Consider the following 22,190-nt stretch of genomic DNA (forward strand, 5'->3'; position numbering starts at 1 on the left):
CCTCACACCACACTGTCCTCAAACATCTCATTTCCAGCACATCCATCCTCCTGCGCACAACTCTATCCATAGCCCACGCCTCGCAACCATACAACATTGTTGGAACCACTATTCCTTCAAACATACCCATTTTTGCTTTCCGAGATAATGTTCTCGACACATTCTTCAAGGCTCCCAGAATTTTCGCCCCCTCCCCCACTCTATGATCCACTTCCGCGTCCATGGTTTCATCCGCTGCCAGCTCGACTCCCAGATATCTAAAACATATATATATATATATATATATATATATATATATATATACATAGTAATGGGTGATTTGAATGCAAAGGTGAGTAATGTGGCAGTTGAGGGAATAATTGGTATACATGGGGTGTTCAGTGTTGTAAATGGAAATGGTGAAGAGCTTTTAGATCTATGTGCTAATAAAGGACTGGTGATTGGGAACACCTGGTTTAAAAAGCGAGATATACATAAGTATACGTATGTAATTAGGAGAGATGGCCAGAGAGCATTATTGCATTACGTGTTAATTGACAGGCGCGCGAAAGAGAGACTTTTGGATGTTAATGTGCTGAGATGTGCAACTGGAGGGATGTCTGATCATAATCTTGTGGAGGCGAAGCTGAAGATTTGTATGGGTTTTCAGAAAAGAAGAGAGAATATTGGGTGAAGAGGGTGGTGAGAGTAAGTGAGCTTGGGAAGGAGACTTGTGTGAGGAAGTACCAGGAGAGACTGAGTACAGAATGGAAAAAGGTGAGAACAAAGGAGGTTCTCTCCTTATATATATATATATATATATATATATATATATATATATATATATATATATATATATATATATATATATATATATATATATTTCCAAAAGAAGGAACAGAGAAGGGGGCCAGGTGAGGATATTCCCTCAAAGGTCCAGTCCTCTGTTCTTAACGCTACCTTGCTAACGCGGGAAATGGCGAATAGTATGAAAGGAAGATATATAATTTTTTTTTTCCTGCAGAGCTTATGATTACTTGTTAGACACAAATCAGATGCAGCAGATACTTGACCTGATGAAAGCTCAGCACTTGAAAAGCTTAACCCCGTGAGGATGAGAGCTTTTGCAGCCCTTTGTGAATATGACTTGCTTAAATATATAAGATACATACATAGTAGTTTGTGTCAAGTATTCCCGTGTTAACTAGTTTGTTACTGCAATGCTTCAGACAGAGATAATATGAAATATATATATCATTTAGACACATGTCTTCCTTTTGAATTGTGGGCATTCATGATCACTTAAAAGACATAAGTAACTGCATCTCCAGATATAAAAGCATATGTATATGCTTAGTTAGCAAGTTTAAAGAATATTTCTCCTATTGTTCATATTGAACTCAACATTTTAAAGTACTAATAGGATGAACAGACTGTTTTCAAAGTTTATTATACTTACAGTATAAATCTACATATAATGCCATTTGTAAATAAAATATCATTAAACATTTCGTACTGGACTCTGTTGTGTTGCTTGACTTAGAATTTACAACGTAGAGATGTTAAATAGCAACTAATTAAGGTATGATTTTGAAAGCAGCAGCAGCAGCATGAAATTTAGAAATGTAGTGTCTGAAAAATGTGCATGTTATTCTCTTATGTAAGTTCATGTGCCTCTTTTAACAGGCAGCTCACAACAATCAAAAGACATGAGTCTCCTAGATCAGAGATACCTGTAAGTCACAAAGTACTTAAAGTACATAATTGCTGAAAAAAATCAGCAAGCTTGTTCTTGTACTCCTCAGCTTAAGAGCCCACTGGCTGGTGAGTGTATGTGCCAGCATTGAAAAAAAAATTTTAATGAGTAATTTTATATGATTGAAGTATGTCTAAAATAGAACTACATTTGTGGTGACCAGTGACTTAAAAGTGTCTCTTGTGGTATCCTCTTTAAAAAGACATGTAGATGAAAATATCTAACAGATGACTCAGAATATGTTAGCTTCTAACTATTGTTACACAAATTGTTTAGCAGAGAATGTTTGTGGACCTGATAGCTTCTAACTAGTGTTACACAAACTGGTTAGAGGAGAATGTTGAATGTACCTTTTCAGCTGAATCAGATTTGGGATTAACTTTTATTTTTGTTACTTTTCTACATTGATAATGTACTTTCTTATAATGTGAAGCACATTATCTTTATACAACCATTGTTATTCCGAAGAAAGCTGCTGTTTGAAAGTTGAGGTAGTACCCAAAATCACTGATGTTATGATATAGCAGACTGCCTAATGATTTTAGAGGGTATTGCAACTTAACATTTTTTCATTCTGATACCAAAAATATACCTATGATATTGTAAATTCACTTTTTCAGAACATTTTTTTATGTTTTATTTGCCCACTTTATAGAGCAAAATGTATTGTGTGGGTAACCATAAATCATGGTCAATATAAAATTGGTTGCTTAGTTAGTTACTAGCTTTCATAAAAACAATTTGGTTATGTCATATTACTGAACTGTATTAAGTTGCAGAAGTGATGTAAATGAGTTTTGTTTTGATACTGACTTGTCAAAGGTGTATCTCTTTTGGTGAAAGAATTATTCTAAGACCAAAATTTAAGTCAGAAGAATTATTGACAGGCCTTGGCAGCTGTTTTACTGACAGGGAACAAGTAGATCAGCCATTTGAGGTAGATGGGTCAGTCACCTTTTCATGTCATTGTTTATTATCATGTAGGAGTCAATGAAACAAACAATAGAAAGTTGATCTAAACTGTCACTTGTCATCCTCGGTCATGCTGTTTTGATGTGCAGAAGCTTGCATTGTATTTGCTTAAGTTTGCAGTAAATCTGGGTATTTTGATTGGCACACAATCACACACACACACATCCATGCCTGCATGCAAGCATAGCCACAAACATTCACACATACTGTGCAAGAGATGGGGCCTGAGTGCAGAACTCCTCTACCTAATGTCCAAATAATTTGCTTTGCTTATGACCAGCTTCATATGCTTTCTTGATTAAGTTTTATTTGAAATGTACTCCATGGTCCTTTTTCACATGATAATTGTGCTGTGATGTGTAAACTTAGTTTTTCATCTTAAGTATGTAAGCCATTTGTCTGACCACTGCTGCCTTTTGTCTCATATTTCTGCAGTATTTTGATCTCCCTGTTACCCTGTGTGTGTGGGTATGTCTATGTGTGTGATGATTAGAATATGATAGTGTCTCTTTCTTCTTCAAATGGCCTCTGTTTCTCTTGAACTGGAGTGGCACCCCAACATTATTAAGATACAAGGTTCTATATATATATATATATATATATATATATATTTTTTTTTTTTTTTTTTTTTTTTTTTTTTTTTTTTTATACTTTGTCGCTGTCTCCCGCGTTTGCGAGGTAGCGCAAGGAAACAGACGAAAGAAATGGCCCAACCCCCCCCATACACATGTACATACACACGTCCACACACACAAATATACATACCTACACAGCTTTCCATGGTTTACCCCGGACGCTTCACATGCCTTGATTCAATCCACTGACAGCACGTCAACCCCTGTATACCACATCGCTCCAATTCACTCTATTCCTTGCCCTCCTTTCACCCTCCTGCATGTTCAGGCCCCGATCACACAAAATCTTTTTCACTCCATCTTTCCACCTCCAATTTGGTCTCCCTCTTCTCCTCGTTCCCTCCACCTCCGACACATATATCCTCTTGGTCAGCGGGGGGCTGGAAATCCTCCCCTCTCGTTTTTTTTTATTTTTTTATTTTTTTTTTTATTTTTTTTTTTTTTTTTATTTTCCAAAAGAAGGAACAGAGAAGAGGGCCAGGTGAGGATATTCCCTCAAAGGCCCAGTCCTCTGTTCTTAACGCTACCTCGCTATTGCGGGAAATAGCGAATAGTATGAAAAAAAAAAAAAAAAAAAAAAAAAATATATATATATATATATATATATATATATATATATATATATATATATATATATATATATATATATATATATATATATATATATATATACCTCAAACCACATATTGTCCTCAAACTTCTTGATTCAAGTACATCCAACCTGCCTAATACCCAGTCTTTAGCCTATGCAACCTTATAATACTGTTGGAAATAGTATGGCTTCAAACATACCCATTTTCGCTGCCCTTCCATATATAATTAATCCCCTGCAGAATCTTTTCTCCCTACATACCCTGCGACTAACTTCTCTTTTTATGGTTCCGTTCGCTGTCAAGTCCACTCCCAGGTATCTAAAATTCCTCACTTTCTCCAATTTTTCTCCATTCAGACTCATATCACAACAAACTTGTCCCTCAAGCCCTCCCGAACCCAATAACCTAGCTCTTATTCACATTTCCTTTCAACTTTCTTCTTTCACACACTTTTCCAATCTAAGTCACCATTTTCTTCACTTTTTCAACCGAATCAGCCACCATTGCTGTATTATCGGCGAGCAACAGGAGAAGTATTTCCAAGGCCCGTTCATCCTTAATGGACTGTACAGTCCCCACTTTCTCCAAAACTTTTTCGTTTTTTCCTCCTTGACCACTCCATACATAAATAAATTCAACAACCATGGGGACATCACACACCCCTGCCACAGACCGACCTTTACTGGGAACTAATCACTTTCTTGTCTTCCTACCCGTAAAGATGTCTTACGCACATGATAAAAGCCTCAGTTCTTCTAGCAGGTTACCTTCCTCACTATATACTCTTAAGACGTTCCATAAAGCATTTTCATCAATCCCACTATATGCCTTTTCCAGAACCATAGATGCCATATAGAAATCTATCTGTTTTTCTAATCACTTCTCTCATACTTTTTACAAAGGAAACACCTAATCCTCATATCCTCTACCACTTCAGAAACCACACTGCTCTTCCCCAATCTGATGCTCTGTACATGCCTTCATCCTCTCCAGCAATACCCGCCGATACAATTTTCAAAGTAAACTCAACAAACGCCTCTGTTGTTAGAACACTCACCTTTATCCCCTTTGCCTTTGTGCATGGCACTACAAATGCATTCCCCCAATCATTAGGCACTTCACTGTGATCCATACATACATCTAATATTCCTACCAACTGATCAACTACACAGTCTTAAAAATTTAACTTCAATACCATTCAAACCCACCACCTTGCCGGATTTCATCCTCACGAAAACACTTTCCCTGGCTCTCTCACTTCGCACACCACCCCGACCAAAACACACTACACCTCACTCCATCTCGTTCTCACTCCATCACTATTATATATTATCCCCCCCCTATGCCCCTTTAAGCGATGTTTCCATTTGTTCTCTTATCTTACGCACGTTATTCATCTCCGTACAAAACATCATATCCTCCCTAAATGTTAATGATGCTCTCTCTCCCCAAATCTCATTTGCCTTTTTCAAATCCTTGCGTCTTCCTCTTGACCTTCTGCTTCTTTCTCCTATATATCTTCCAGTCGCTTGCACCTCTTTCTCACAAATACCGTTCAAACACCTCTCTTCTCTTTCACTAACAAAATTTACTTCTTCATCTCGCCACTCCCTACTCTTTCTAATCTTCCCTCCTCCCACCTATCTCTTGCGACAAGCATCTTTTGCATATGCCATTCTGCATTCAATATATCCTGGTACTTCCTCACACAATTCTCGTTTCCAAGATCATTTACTCTCACCACTCTCTTCTCCCAGACATTCTCCCTTCTTTCTTGAAAAGCTCAACATATCTCCACCTTCTCCTCTACAGGATATTGATCAGACATCTCGCCAGCTGCCCCTCTTAGCTCATTAATATCCAAAAGTCTTTCACTTATACACCTATCAATTAACACGTAATATAATACTGCACTTTGACTATCTCTCCTACTCACATATGTTTATCTATAAATATATCTCTTTCTAAACCAGGTATTCCCAGTCACAAGTGTTTTAGCACACAAATCCACAAGCTCTTTACCATTTTCATTTACAACACTGAACACCGCATGTACACCAATCATACCCTTAATTGCCACATCACTCACCTTTGCATTTAATGAACCATCAGTAAACCTAGTCACATGCACCAAAACTGCTAACACACTCACTCATTCTTCCAAAACACTTGTCTCTCAAGATCTTTCTTCTCAAGACCAGGTGCATGAGCACCAATAATCACCCATCTTTCTCCATCCACCTCAATCTAGAATTTACTTCCTTACGCTCAATCACACCCTCAAACAACTGTTTTAAGAATATTGTTACTTCTTCCTAAGTTCTTGTCCTCTCACCAACCACTGACTTTACTCGTCAAGACTTTTCCAAACCATACTTCCTCTATACCCATGAGCTTCATTTAACTCAGAGCCTAAACTTCTAGATTTCTTTCCTCAAACATACTTCCTATCTCTCCTTTTTCCTCATATTGGTTATATCCACACACATTAAGACACCCCAATCTGAGCCTCCGAGGAGGAAGAGCACCATGAGTTTGATTCCTGCATTTGATTGCTCATCGAATCTACATCATTTTAGCAAAAACCCCTAGCAACTAACCTTATGTCTTACTTGTTTTATAGTATTAGTCAGGAAGTGTAATCAACATATTGAGAAAATATTTTGATAGGTAGTTTATTCCATTGTTATGATTTATATTACACACTAATCATTCAAGGTTTAGCTTATGAATTAATGTTAATATTTCCGAAGACTTTTTTGTGCCATCGGAGCGTTGGTGGAAGAGGATGGCATTCGCTGGGTGGATGATGGCGACTGTCGTGTTCACACGGAGCTACGCCAGCACACTAATGTCCCTCTTGGCGGTGAGGCACATCCTCCACCCATACCAGAGCCTACGGGAGGTCTTAGATGACTCTTCCATCACTATGATATGGGAACCCAACACAGTCTATGTAGAGCTGTTTCGAGTAAGTATTGAGATAATTCTTCTTAAACGTATCACATTAAAGACTGTATATCATACACTAAAACTAATGTAGAAAATAGAATGTATAAATATCTATTTCATTCTTGAAATATGGAGACTAAAACGTTATTCAGCCAAAATACACACAGGAGTCCTTGGTGTACTCGATATCGTTATTCCATCAATCAGACACACATGGGTTAGAATCTTGAGCATGGGTCTCGGCTAACACCCAACCTAAGTGTTTATCCTACTATCTTAGAATATACAAATTTCGGAGACAAAGCATAACCAGTGTTAAACTATCTGGCCGTGGAACACAAGCAGTTATAGCAGTCACGCCCACACACACACACACACACACACACACACACACACACACACACACACACACACACACACACACACACACGCAAACACACAAACTCACACACAAACACACACGTAATGATAATTGTATGGAAGGAAAACCCTTATCTCGAAGAGCAAAAATGGGAATGTTTGAAATAGTGTTATATGGGTGCGAGGCATAGGCTATAGGAAGGGTAGTACGGAGGAGGGTGAATGTGTTGGAAATGAGATTTTTAATGACAATATGTGGTGTGAGATGGTTTCCTTGAGTAATCAATAAAAGGGTAAAAGAGATGTGTGATAATAAAATGTGTGTGGTTGAGAGAGCAGAAGGGGGTGTGTTGAAATGGTTTGGTAACATGGAGATAATGAGTGAGGAAAGATTGACAAAGAGAATATATGTGCCACAGATGGAAGGAACGAGGAGAGGTGGAAAGCAAATTAGAGGTTGAAAGATGAAGTGAAAAATTTTGTGAACGATCGGGGACTGAATAAACAGGAGAGTGAAAGGCTTGCAAGGAATAGAGTGAGGTGGAACGATATGGTATAACGGTGTCGACGTGCTGTCAATGATTAAAAAAGGGTATATGAATCGTATGGGGTAAACCATGGAAAGTTTTGTGGGGACCGGAAGTGCAAAGGGAGCTGTGGTTTCCGTGCATTATACATGACAGCTAGAGACTGAGTGTGAGCGAATGTGGCCTTTGATGTCTTTTCCCAAAGTTACCTCTCGCGCGTGCTGGGGGAGGGGACTGTCATCCCATGTGTGGTGGTATAGGTGGTGGTGGTGGTGGTGGTGGTGGGAGGAGGGAATGAATAGAGAGACCATGTATGAATTATTATCATTATCAAATATATATATATATATATATATATATATAGATATATATATATATATATATATATATATATATATATATATATATATATATATATATATATATATATATATATATATATTTATTTATTTTTTGCTTTGTCGCTGTTTCCCGCGTTTGCGAGGTAGCGCAAGAATCAGACGAAAGAAATGGCCCAACCCACCCCCATACACATGTATACACATACACGTCCACACACGAAAATATACATACCTACAGAGCTTTCCATGGTTTACCCCAGACGGTTCACATGCCCTGATTCAATCCACTGACAGCACGTCAACCCCGGTGTACCACAGCGATCCAATTCACTCTATTCCTTGCCCTCCTTTCACCCTCCTGCATGTTCAGGCCCCGATCACACAAAATCTTTCTCACTCCATCCTTCCACCTCCAATTTGGTCTCCCCCTTCTCCTCGTTCCCTCCACCTCCGACACATATATCCTCTTGGTCAATCTTTCCTCACTCATTCTCTCCATGTGCCCAAACCATTTCAAAACACCCTCTTCTGCTCTCTCAACCACGCTCTTTTTATTTTCACACATCTCTCTCTTACCCTTACGTTACTTACTCGATCAAACCACCTCACACCAGACATTGTCCTCAAACATCTCATTTCCAGCACATCCACCCTCCTGCGCACAACTCTATCCATAGCCCACGCCTCGCAACCATACAAAATTGTTGGAACCACTATTCCTTCAAATATACCCATTTTTGCTTTCCGAGATAATGTTCTCGACTTCCACACATTCTTGAAGGCTCCCAGGATTATCGCCCCCTCCCCCACCATATGATCCACTTCAGCTTCCATGGTTCCATCCACTGCCAGATCCACTCCCAGATATCTAAAACACTTTACTTCCTCCAGTTTTTCTCCATTCAAACCTACCTCCCAATTGACTTGACCCTCAACCCTACTGTACCTAATAACCTTGCTCTTATTCACATTTCCTCTTAACTTTCTTCTTTCACACACTTTACCAAACTCAGTCACCAGCTTCTGCAGTTTCTCACATGAATCTGCCACCAGCGCTGTATCATCAGCGAACAACAACTGACTCACTTCCCAAGATCTCTCATCCCCATCAGACTTCATACTTGCCCCTCTTTCCAAAACTCTTGCATTCACCTCCCTAACAACCCCATCCATAAACAAATTAAACAACCATGGAGACATCACACACCCCTGCCGGAAACCTACATTCACTGAGAACCAATCACTTTCCTCTCTTCCTACACGTACACATGCCTTACATCCTCGATAAAAACTTTTCACTGCTTCTAACAACTTGCCTCCCACACCTTATATTCTTAATACCTTCCACAGACCATCTCTATCAACTCTATCATATGCCTTCTCCAGATCCATAAATGCTACATACAAATCCATTTGCTTTTCTAAGTATACATTCTTAAAAGCAAACACCTGATCCACACATCCTCTACCACTTCTGAAACCACACTGCTCTTCCCCAATCTGATGCTCTGTACATGCCTTCACCCTCTCAATCAATACCCTCCCATATAATTTACCAGGAATACTCAACAAACTTATACCTCTGTAATTTGAGCACTCCTCTTATCCCCTTTGCCTTTGTACAATGGCACTATGCACGCTTTCCGCCAATCCTCAGGCACCTCACCATGAGTCATACATACATTAAATAACCTTACCAACCAGTCAATAATACAGTCACCCCCTTTTTTAATAAATTCCACTGCAATACCATCCAAACCTGCTGCCTTGCCGGCTTTCATCTTCCGCAAAGCTTTTACTACCTCTTCTCTGTTTACCAAATCATTTTCCCTAACCCTCTCACTTTGCACACCACCTCGACCAAAACACCCTATATCTGCCACTCTATCATTAAACACATTCAACAAACCTTCAAAATACTCACTCCATCTCCTTCTCACATCACCACTACTTGTTATCACCTCCCCATTTGCGTCCTTCACTGAAGTTCACATTTGCTCCCTTGTCTTACGCACTTTATTTACCTCCTTCCAGAACATCTTTTTATTCTCCCTAAAATTTAATGATACTCTCTCACCCCAACTCTCATTTGCCCTCTTTTTCACCTCTTGCACCTTTCTCTTGACCTCCTGTCATTTTCTTTTATACATCTCCCACTCAATTGCATTTTTTCCCCGCAAAAATCGTCCAAATGCCTCTCTCTTCTCTTTCACTAATAATCATACTTCTTCATCCCACCACTCACTACCCTTTCTAATCAACCCACCTCCCACTCTTCTCATGCCACAAGCATCTTTTGCGCAATCCATCACTGATTCCCTAAATACATCCCATTCCTCCCCCACTCCCCTTACTTCTATTGTTCTCAACTTTTTCCATTCTATACTCAGTCTCTCCTCGTACTTCCTCACACAAGTCTCCTTCCCAAGCTCACTTACTCTCACCACCCTCTTCACTCCAACATTCACTCTTCTTCTCTGAAACCCATACAAATCTTCACCTTATATATATATATATATATATATATATATATATATATATATATATATATATATATATATATATATATATATATATATATATATATATATATATATATATATATATATATATATATATATATATATATATATACATATATATATATATATATATATATATATATATATATATATATATATATATATATATATATATATATATATATATATATATATATATATATATATATATATATAAGTATATATATATATATATATATATATATATATATATATATATATATATATATATATATATATATATATATATATATATATATATATATATATATATATATATATAATGTCTGATCATTATCTTGTGGAGGCTAACCAATTTCAAAACACCCTCTTCTTCATTCCTATGGCCACCCCGCCACACATGAAATAACAACCCCCTCCCGTTGCATGTGCGCGAGGTAGCGCTAGGAAAAGACAACAAAGGCCACATTCGTTCATACTCAGTCTCTAGCTATCATGTATAATGCTCTAAAACCCAGGTCCCTTTCCACATCCAGGCCCCACACAACTTTCTATGGTTTACCCCAGACGCTTCACACGCCCTGGTTCAATCCATTGACAGCACGTCGACCCCGGTATATCAAATTGTTCCAATTCAACCTATTCGTTTCACGCCTCTCACCCTCCTGCACGTTCAGGCCCCGATCACTCAAAATCTTTTTCACTCCATCTTTCCACCTCCAGTTTGGTCTTCCACTTCTCCTCGTTCCCTCCACCTCCGACACATATATCCTCTTGGTCAACCTTTCCTCACTCATTCTTTCCAAGTGACCAAACCATTTCAAAACACCTTCTTCTGCACCCTCAACCACACTCTTTTTATTACCACAAATCTCTCTTACCATATTATTACTTACTCGATCAAACCACCTGAAAGCGCATATTGTCTTCAAACATCTCATTTCCAGCACAGCCACCCTCCTCCGCACAACTCTATCCATAGAACACACCTCACAACCATATAACATTGTTGGAACCACTATTCCTTCAAACACACCCATTTTTGCTTTCCGAGATAATGTTCTCAACTTCCACAAATTCTTCAACGCTCCCAAAAGTTTCGCCCCCTCCCCCATCCTATTATTCGCTTCCCCTTCCATGGTTCCATTCGTTGCCAAATCCACTCCCATATGTCTAAAACACTTCATTTCCTACAGTTTTTCTCTATCTAAACTTACCTCCCAACTGACTAGTCCCTCAACCCTACTGTACCTAATAACCTTGATGTTATTCACATTTACTCTTAGCTTTCTTCTTTCAAACACTTTACCAAACTCAGTCACCAGCTTTTGCAGTTTCTCACACGAATCAGCCGCTAGAGCTGTATCATCAGCGAACAACAACTGATTCACTTCCGAAGCTCTCTCATCCACAACAGACGGCATACTTGCCCATCTTTCCAAAACTCTTGCATTCACCTCCCTAACAACCCAATCCATAAACAAATTTAAGAACCATGGAGACATCACACACCCTTGCCGCAAACCAACACTCACTGGGAACCAATCACTTTCCTCTCTTCCTACACGTACACATTCCTTACATTCTCGATGACAACTTTTCACTGCTTCTAATAAATTGCCTACCACACCTTATATTCTTAATAACTTTCACAGAGCGTCTCTATCAACCCTATCACAATCCTTATCCAGATCCACAAATGCCACATGCACATCCATTTGTTTTTCTAAATATTTCCCACATACATTCCTCAAAGCAAACACCTGAACCACATATCCTCCACAACTTCTTAAACCACGCTGCTCTTCCCCAATCTGATGCTCTGTACATGCCCTCAATTTCTCAATCAATACCCTCCCATGTAATTTCCCACGAATACTAAAAAAACATACCTCTGTAATTTGAGCACTATTGTATCCCCTTTGCCTTTGTACAATGGCACTATGCAAGCATTCCACCAATACTCAGGCACCTCACTATGAGTCATACATACATTAAGTAATCTCACCAACCAGTCAACAATGAAGTCATCCCCTTTTTTAATAAGTTCCACTGCAGTACTATCCAAACCCGCTGCCTTGCCAACTTTCATCTTCCGCAAAGCTTTTACTACCTCTTTTCTCTTTACCAAATCAATATATATATATATATATATATATATATATATATATATATATATATATATATATATATATTTTTTTTTTTTTTTTTTTTTTTTATACTATTCGCCATTTCCCGCGATAGCGAGGTAGCGTTAAGAACAGAGGACTGGGCCTTTGAGGGAATACCCTCACCTGGCCCCCTTCTCTGTTGCGCAAGGAAACAGACGAAAGAAATGGCCCAACCCACCTCCATACACATGTATATACATACATCCACACACGCAAAATTACATACCTACACAGCTTTCCATGGCTTTCCCAAACGCTTCATATGCCCTGATTCAATCCACTGACAGCACGTCAACCCCGGTATACCAATTCACTCTATTCCTTGCCTTCCTTTCACCCTCCTGCATGTTCAGGCCCCGATCACACAAAATCTTTTTCACTCCATCTTTCCACCTCCAATTTGGTCTCCCACTTCTACTCGTTCCCTCCACCTCCGACACATATATCCTCTTGGTCAATCTTTCCTCACTCCTTCTCTCCATGTGCCCAAACAATTTCAAAACACTCTCTTCTGCTCTATCAACCACGCTATTTTTATTTCCACACATCTCTCTTACCCTTACGTTGCTTACTCGATGAAACCACCTCACACCAAACATTATCCTCAAAAGTCTCATTTCCAGCACATCCATCCTCCTGCGCACAACTCTATCTATAGCCTACGCCTCGCAACCATACAACATTGTTGGAACCACTATTCCTTCAAACATAACCATTTTTGCTTTCCGAGATAATGTTCTCGACTTCCACACATTCTTCAAGTCTCCCAGAATTATCGCCCCCTCCCCCACCCTATGATCCACTTCCGCTTCCATGGTTCCATCCGCTGCCAGATCCTCTCCCAGATATTTAAAAAACACTTTACTTCCTCCAGTTTTTCTCCATTCAAAATTACCTCCCAATTGACTTGACCCTCAACCCTACTGTACCTAATAACCTTGCTCTTATTCACATTTACTCTTAACTTTCTTCTTTCACACACTTTACCAAACTCAGTCACCAGCTTCTGCGGTTTCTCACATGAATCAGCCACCAGCGCTGTATCATCAGCGAACAACAACTGACTCACTTCCCATGCTTTCTCACCCCCAACACACTTCATACTTACCCCTCTTTCCAAAACTCTTGCATTCACCTCCCTAACAACCCCATCCATAAACAAATTAAACAACCATGGAGACATCACACACCCCTGCCGCAAACCTACATTCACTTAGAACCAATCACTTTCCTCTCTTCCTACACGGACACATGCCTTACATAATCGATATAAACTTTTCACTGCTTCTAACAACTTGCTTCCCACACCATATATTCTTAATACCTTCCACAGAGCATCTCTATCAACTCTATCATATGCCTTCTCCAGATTCATAAATGCTACATACAAATCCATTTGCTTTTCTAAGTAATTCTCACATACATTCTTCAAAGCAAACACCTGATCCACACATCCTCTACCACTTCTGAAACCACACTGCTCTTCCCCAATCTGATGCTATGTACATGCCTTCACCCTCTCAATCAATACCCTCCCATATAATTTACCAGGAATACTCAAAAAACTTATATCTCTGTAATTTAAGCACTCACTCTTATCCCCTTTGCCTTTGTACAATGGCACTATGCACGCTTTCCGCCAATCCTCAGGCACCTCACCATGAGTCATACATACATTAAAGAACCTTATCAACCAGTCAATAATACAGGCACCCCCTTTTTTAATAAATTCCACTGCAATACCATCCAAACCTGCTGCCTTGCCGGCTTTAATCTTCCGCAAAGCTTTTACTACCTCTTCTCTGTTTACCAAATCATTTTCCCTGACCCTCTCACTTTGCACACCACCTCGACTAAAACACCCTATATCTGCCACTCTATCATCAAACACATTCAACAAACCTTCAAAAGAATCACTCCTTCTCCTTCTCACATCACCACTACTTGTTATCACCTCCCCATTTGCGCCCTTCACTGAAGTTCCCATTTGCTCCCTTGTCTTACGCACTTTATTTACCTCCTTCCAGAACATTTTTTTATTCTCCCTAAAATATAATGATACTCTCTCACCCCAACTCTCATTTGACCTCTTTTTCACCTCTTGCACCTTTCTCTTGACCTCCTGTCTCTTTCTTTTATACATCTCCCACTCAATTGCATTTTTTCCCCGCAAAAATCGCCCAAATGCCTCTCTCTTCTCTTTCACTAATAATCTTACTTCTTCATCCCACCACTCACTACCCTCTCTAATCAACCCACCTCCGACTCTTCTCATGCCACAAGCATCTTTTGCGCAATGCATCACTGATTCCATTCCTACCCCACTCCCCTTGCTTCCATTGTTCTCACCTTTTTCCATTCTGTACTCAGTCTCTCCTGGTACTTCCTCTCACAAGTCTCCTTCCCAAGCTCACTTACTCTCACCACCCTCTTCACCACAACATTCACTCTTCTTTTCTGAAAACCCATACAACTCTTCACCTTAGCCTCCACAAGATAATGATCAGACATCCCTCCAGTTACACCTCTCAGCACATTAACATCCAAAAGTCTCTCTTTCGCGAGCCTATCAATTAACACGTAATCCAATAACGGTCTCTGGCCGTCTCTTTTATTTACATACGTATACTTATGTATATCTCGCCTTTTAAACCAGGTATTCCCAATCACTAGTCCTTTTTCAGCACATAAATCTACAAGCTCTTCACTATTTCCATTTACAACACTGAACACCCCATGTATACCAATTATTCCCTCAACTGCCACATTACTCACCTTTGCATTCAAATCACCCATCACTATAACGCGGTCTCGTGCATCAAAACCACTAACACACTCATTCAGCTGCTCCCAAAACACTTGCCTCTCATGATCTTTCTTCTCATGCCCAGGTGCATATGCACCAATAATCACCCATCTCTCTCCATCAACTTTCAGTTTTACCCATATTAATCGAGAATTTACTTTCTTACGCTCTATCACATACTCCCACAACTCCTGTTTCAGGAGTACTGCTACTCCTTCCCTTGCTCTTGTCCTCTCACTAACCCCTGACTTTACTCCCAAGACATTCCAAAACCACTTTTACCCTTGAGCTTCGTTTCACTCAGAGCCTAAACATCCAGGTTCCTTTCCTCAAACATACTACCTATCTCTCCTTTTTTTCTCATCTTGGTTACATCCACACACATTTAGACACCCCAGTCTGAGCCTTCGAGGAGGATGAGCACTCCCCGGTTGAGTCCTTCTTCTGTTTCCCATTTTAGAAAGTTAAAAAAATACAAGGAGGGGAGGGTTTCTGGCCCCCCGTTCCCGTTACCTCTAATATATATATATATATATATATATATATATATATATATATATATATATACATATATATATATATATATATATATATATATATATATATATATATATATATATATATATATATATATATATATATATATATTTATATTTATTTTGCTTTGTCGCTGTCTCCCGCGTTTGCGAGGTAGCGCAAGGAAACAGACGAAATAAATGGCCCAACCCTCCCCCATACACAATTTATACACACACACGTCCATACACGCAAATATACCTATACTTCTCAATGTACACACATATATATATACATACACAGACACATACATATATACCCTTGCACACAATTCACACTGTCTGCCCCCATTCACTCCCATCGCCACCTCGCCACACATGGAATACCATCCCCCCTCCCCCCTCATGTGTGCGAGGTAGCACCAGGAAAAGACAACAAAGGCACCATTCGTTCACACTCAGTCTCTAACTGCCACGCAATAATGGCCGAAACCACAGCTCCCTTTCCACATCCAGGCCCCACACAACTTTCCAAGGTTTACCCCAGACGCTTTACATGCCCTCATTCAATCCACTGACAACACGTCAACCCCGGTATACCACATCGATTCAATTCACTCTATTCCTTGCCCTCCTTTCTCCCTCCTGCATGTTCAGGCCCCGATCACACAAAATCTTTTTCACTCCATCTTTCCACCTCCAGTTTGGTCTCCCACTTCTCCTCGTTCCCTCCACCTCCGACACATATATCCTCTTAGTCAATCTTTCCTCACTCATTCTCTCCATGTGCCCAAACCATTTCAAAACACCCTCTTCTGCTCTATCAATCACGCTCTTTTTATTTCCACACATCTCTCTTACCCTTACATTACTTACTCGATCAAACCACCTCACACCACACATTGTCCTCAGACATCTCATTTCTAGCACATCCACCCTCCTACGCACAACTCTATCCATAGCCTACGCCTCGCAACCATACAACATTGTTGGAACCACTATTCCTTCAAACATACCCATTTTTGCTTTCCGAGACAATGTTCTCGCCTTCCACACATTCTTCAAAGCTCCCAGAATTTTCGCCCCCTAAACCCACTCTATGATTCAATTCCGCTTCCATGGTTCCATCCGCTGCCAGATCCTCTCCCAGATATCTAAAACACTTTACTTCCTCCAGTTTTTCTCCATTCAAACTTACCTCCCAATTGACTTGACCCTCAACCCTACTGTACCTAATAACCTTGCTCTTATTCACATTTACTCTTAACTTTCTTCTTTCACACACTTTACCAAACTCAGTCACCAGCTTCTGCAGTTTCTCATATGAATCAGCCACCAGCGCTGTATCATCAGCGAACAACAACTGACTCACTTCCCAAGCTCTCTCATCCACAACAAACTTCATACTTGCCCCTCTTTCCAAAACTCTTGCATTCACCTCCCTAACAACCCCATCCATAAACAAATTAAACAACCATGGAGACATTACGCACCCCTGCCGCAAACGTACACTCACTGAGAACCAATCACTTTCCCCTCTTCCTACACGTACCCATGCCTTACATCCTCGATATAAACTGTTTCCCGTGTTAGCGAGGTAGCGTTAAGAACAGAGGACTGAGCCTTTGAGGCAACATCTTCACTTAGCCCCCTTTTCCGTTCGTACTTTTGGAAAATGGTAAACGACGAGTGAGGATTTCCAACCCCCCACTCCCTTTCCTTTTAGTCACCTTCTATTACGCGCAGAGAATACGTGGAAAGCATTATTCCTATCCTATCCCCAGGGATGTATATACATATATATATATATATATATATATATATATATATATATATATATATATATATATATATATATATATATATTATCCCTGGGGATAGGGGAGAAAGAATACTTCCCGCGTATTCCCTGCGTGTCGTAGAAGGCGACTAAAAGGGGAGGGAGCGGGGGGCTGGAAATCCTCCCGTCTCGTTTTTTTTTGATTTTCCAAAAGAAGGAACAGAGAACGAGGCCAGGTGAGGATATTCCCTCAGAGGCCCAGTCCTCTGCTCTTAACGCTACCTTGCTAACGCGGGAAATGGCGAATAGTATGAAAGAAAGAAAGAAAGATATATATATATATATATATATATATATATATATATATATATATATATATATATATATATATATATATATCTTTCAAACTATTCGACATTTCCCGCATTAGCGAGGTAGCGTTAAGAACAGAGGACTGGGCCTTTAAGGGAATATTCTCACCTGGCCCCCCTTCTCTGTTCCTTCTTTTGGAAAATTGAAAAAAAAACGAGAGGGGAGGATTTCCAGCCACCCGCTCCCTCCCCTTTTAGTCGCCTTCTACGACAAGCAGGGAATACGTGGGAAGTATTCTTTCTCCCCTATCCCCAGGGATAGAATATATATATATATATATATATATATATATATATATATATATATATATATATATATATATATATATATATATATATATATATATATATATACATATATATATATATATATATATATATACAATATGAATATACATGTATAATCATATCATTTTGCATTACATTTGACCTGAAATGTATACTTGTTTGATTGCCTGACTTTAGAAAGCCAGTTTTGTATACATGACAGGCCATTTTCCAGCTCAAGAATCAAACTGAACTAACTCACCATAGAACACAAAAAGTGAGGTCAACCTACAACCATAATATAAACTATACCAATTTATACTACAAAACAACTTTCTGACACACTGGCTCCTTTGTTGACTAAATACTATTGAAGATTTTCAGCAACAGTTAAAGCTGATAATTTCCTTCACTTTTAATAACTACTCGCTAATGCGGGAAATGGCGAATAGTTTGAAAGAAAAGAAAGAAAAAGATATATATATATATATATATATACATATATATATATATATATATATATATATATATATATATATATATATATATATATATATATATATATATATATATATATCTTTTTTTCTTTCAAACTATTCGCCATTTCCCGCATTAGCGAGGTAGCGTTAAGAACAGAGGACTGGGCCTTATTTTTTTTTTTGCTTTGTCGCTGTCTCCCGCGTTTGCGAGGTAGCGCAAGGAAGCAGACGAAAGAAATGGCCCAACCCACCCCCATACACATGTATATACATACGTCCATACACGCAAATATACATACCTACACAGCTTTCCATGGTTTACCCCAAACGCTTCACATGCCCTGATTCAATCCACTGACAGCACGTCAACCCCGGTATACCACATCGCTCCAATTCACTCTATTCCTTGCCCTCCTTTCACCCTCCTGCATGTTCAGGCCCCGATCACACAAAATCTTCTTCACTCCATCTTTCCACCTCCAATTTGGTCTCCCTCTTCTCCTCGTTCCCTCCACCTCCGACACATATATCCTCTTGGTCAATCTTTCCTCACTCATTCTCTCCATGTGCCCAAACCATTTCAAAACACCCTCTTCTGCTCTCTCAACCACGCTCTTTTTATTTCCACACATCTCTCTTACCCTTACGTTACTTACTCGATCAAACCACCTCACACCACACATTGTCCTCAAACATCTCATTTCCAGCACATCCATCCTCCTGCGCACCACTCTATCCATAGCCCACGCCTCGCAACCATAAACCATTGTTGGAACCACTATTCCTTCAAACATACCCATTTTTGCTTTCCGAGATAAGGTTCTCGCCTTCCATACATTCTTCAATGCTCCCAGAATTTTCGCCCCCTCCCCCACTCTATGATTCAATTCCGCTTCCATGGTTCCATCCGCTGCCAGATCCACTCCCAGATATCTAAAACACTTTACTTCCTCCAGTTTTTCTCCATTCAAACTTACCTCTCAATTGACTTGACCCTCAACCCTACTGTACCTAATAAACTTGCTCTTATTCACATTTACTCTTAACTTTCTTCTTTCACACACTTTACCAAACTCAGTCACCAGCTTCTGCAGTTTCTCACATGAATCAGCCACCAGCGCTGTATCATCAGCGAACAACAACTGACTCACTTCCCAAGCTCTCTCATCCACAACAAACTTCATACTTGCCAATCTTTCCAAAACTCTTGCATTCACCTCCCTAACAACCCCATTCATAAACAAATTAAACAACCATGGAGATATTACGCACCCCTGCCGCAAACGTACATTCACTGAGAACCAATCACTTTCCCCTCTTCCTACACGTACACATGCCTTACATCCTCGATATAAACTGTTTTCCGTGTTAGCGAGGTAGCGTTAAGAACAGAGGACTGAGCCTTTGAGGCAACATCTTCACTTAGCCCACTTCTCCGTTCGTACTTTTGGAAAATGGTAAACGACGAGTGAGGATTTCCAACATCCCACTCCCTTTCCTTTTAGTTACCTTCTATTACGCGCAGAGAATACGTGGAAAGCATTCTTTCTATCCTATCCCCAGGGATGCATATATATATATATATATATATATATATAATATATATATATATATATATATATATATATATATATATATATATATATATATATATATATATATATATATATATCTTTCATACTATTCGCCATTTCCCGCATTAGCGATGTAGCGTTAAGACCAGAGGACTGGGCCTTTGAGGGAATATCCTCACCTGGCCCCCCTTCTCTGTTCCTTCTTTTGGAAAATTGAAAAAAAAACGATTGGGGAGGATTTCCAGCCACCCGCTCCCTCCCCTTTTAGTCGCCTTCTACGACACGCAGGGAATACGTGGGAAGTATTCTTTCTCCCCTATCCCCAGGGATAAAATATATATATATATATATATATATATATATATATATATATATATATATATATATATATATATATATATATATATATATATATATATATATATATATATATATATATATATACATATATATATATATATGTATATATATATATATATATATATATATATATATATATATATATATATATATATATATATATATATATATATATATAAATATATACATATTATATATATATATATATATATATATATATATATATATATATATATATATATATATATATATATATATATATATATATATATATATATATATATATATATCTATATATATATATATCTTTTGCGCAAGGTATCACTGCTTCGTTAGATAAATCCAACTCCTCCCCCACTTCCCATACGTACTTTGTTCCCACCTTTTTCTATTCTGTACTCAGTTTCTCCTTTTATTACCTCAAACAAGTCTGCTTATATATATATACAACCATATATATATATATATATATATATATATATATATATATATATATATATATATATATATATATATATATATATATATATATTTTTATATTTTTTTTTTTTGCTTTGTCGCTGTCTCCCGCGTTTGCGAGGTAGCGCAAGGAAACAGACGAAAGAAATGGCCCAACCCACCCCCATACACATGTATATACATACGTCCACACACGCAAATATACATACCTAAACAGCTTTCCATGGTTTACCCGAAACGCTTCACATGCCCTGATTCAATCCACTGACAGCACGTCAACCCCGGTATACCACGCCGCTCCAATTCACTTTATTCCTTGCCCTCCTTTCACCCTCCTGCATGTTCAGGCCCCGATCACACAAAATCTTCTTCACTCCATCTTTCCACCTCCAATTTGGTCTCCCTCTTCTCCTCGTTCCTCCACCTCTGACACATATATCCTCTTGGTCAATCTTTCCTCACTCATTCTTTCCATTTGCCCAAACCATTTCAAAACACCCTCTTCTGCTCTCTCAACCACGCTCTTTTTATTTCCACACATCTCTCTTACCCTTACGTTACTTACTCGATCAAACCACCTCACACCACACATTGTCCTCATACATCTCATTTCCAGCACATCCATCCTCCTGCGCACCACTCTTTCCATAGCCCAGGCACCGCAACCATAAAACATTGTTGGAACCACTATTCCTTCAAACGTACCCATTTTTGCTTTCCGAGATAATGTTCTCGACTTTCACGCATTCTTCAAGGCTCCCAGAATTTTCG

General features: G+C 39.0%; 1 protein-coding gene across 1 annotated transcript in view; it reads left to right on the forward strand.

Moving 5' to 3' along the window:
* The window catches only part of LOC139752162 (uncharacterized), a 150,211-nt gene that overhangs the window by 54,071 nt on the left and 73,950 nt on the right, over positions 1 to 22,190 (forward strand). Inside the window, exon 9 of the mRNA XM_071668107.1 lies at positions 6,689 to 6,906. Coding sequence (XP_071524208.1) covers positions 6,689 to 6,906 — 218 coding nt within the window. The remainder of the gene's footprint in view (positions 1 to 6,688; positions 6,907 to 22,190) is intronic.

Source organism: Panulirus ornatus, chromosome 2 (assembly GCF_036320965.1).
Source record: "Panulirus ornatus isolate Po-2019 chromosome 2, ASM3632096v1, whole genome shotgun sequence".
Lineage (NCBI taxonomy): Eukaryota > Metazoa > Arthropoda > Malacostraca > Decapoda > Palinuridae > Panulirus > Panulirus ornatus.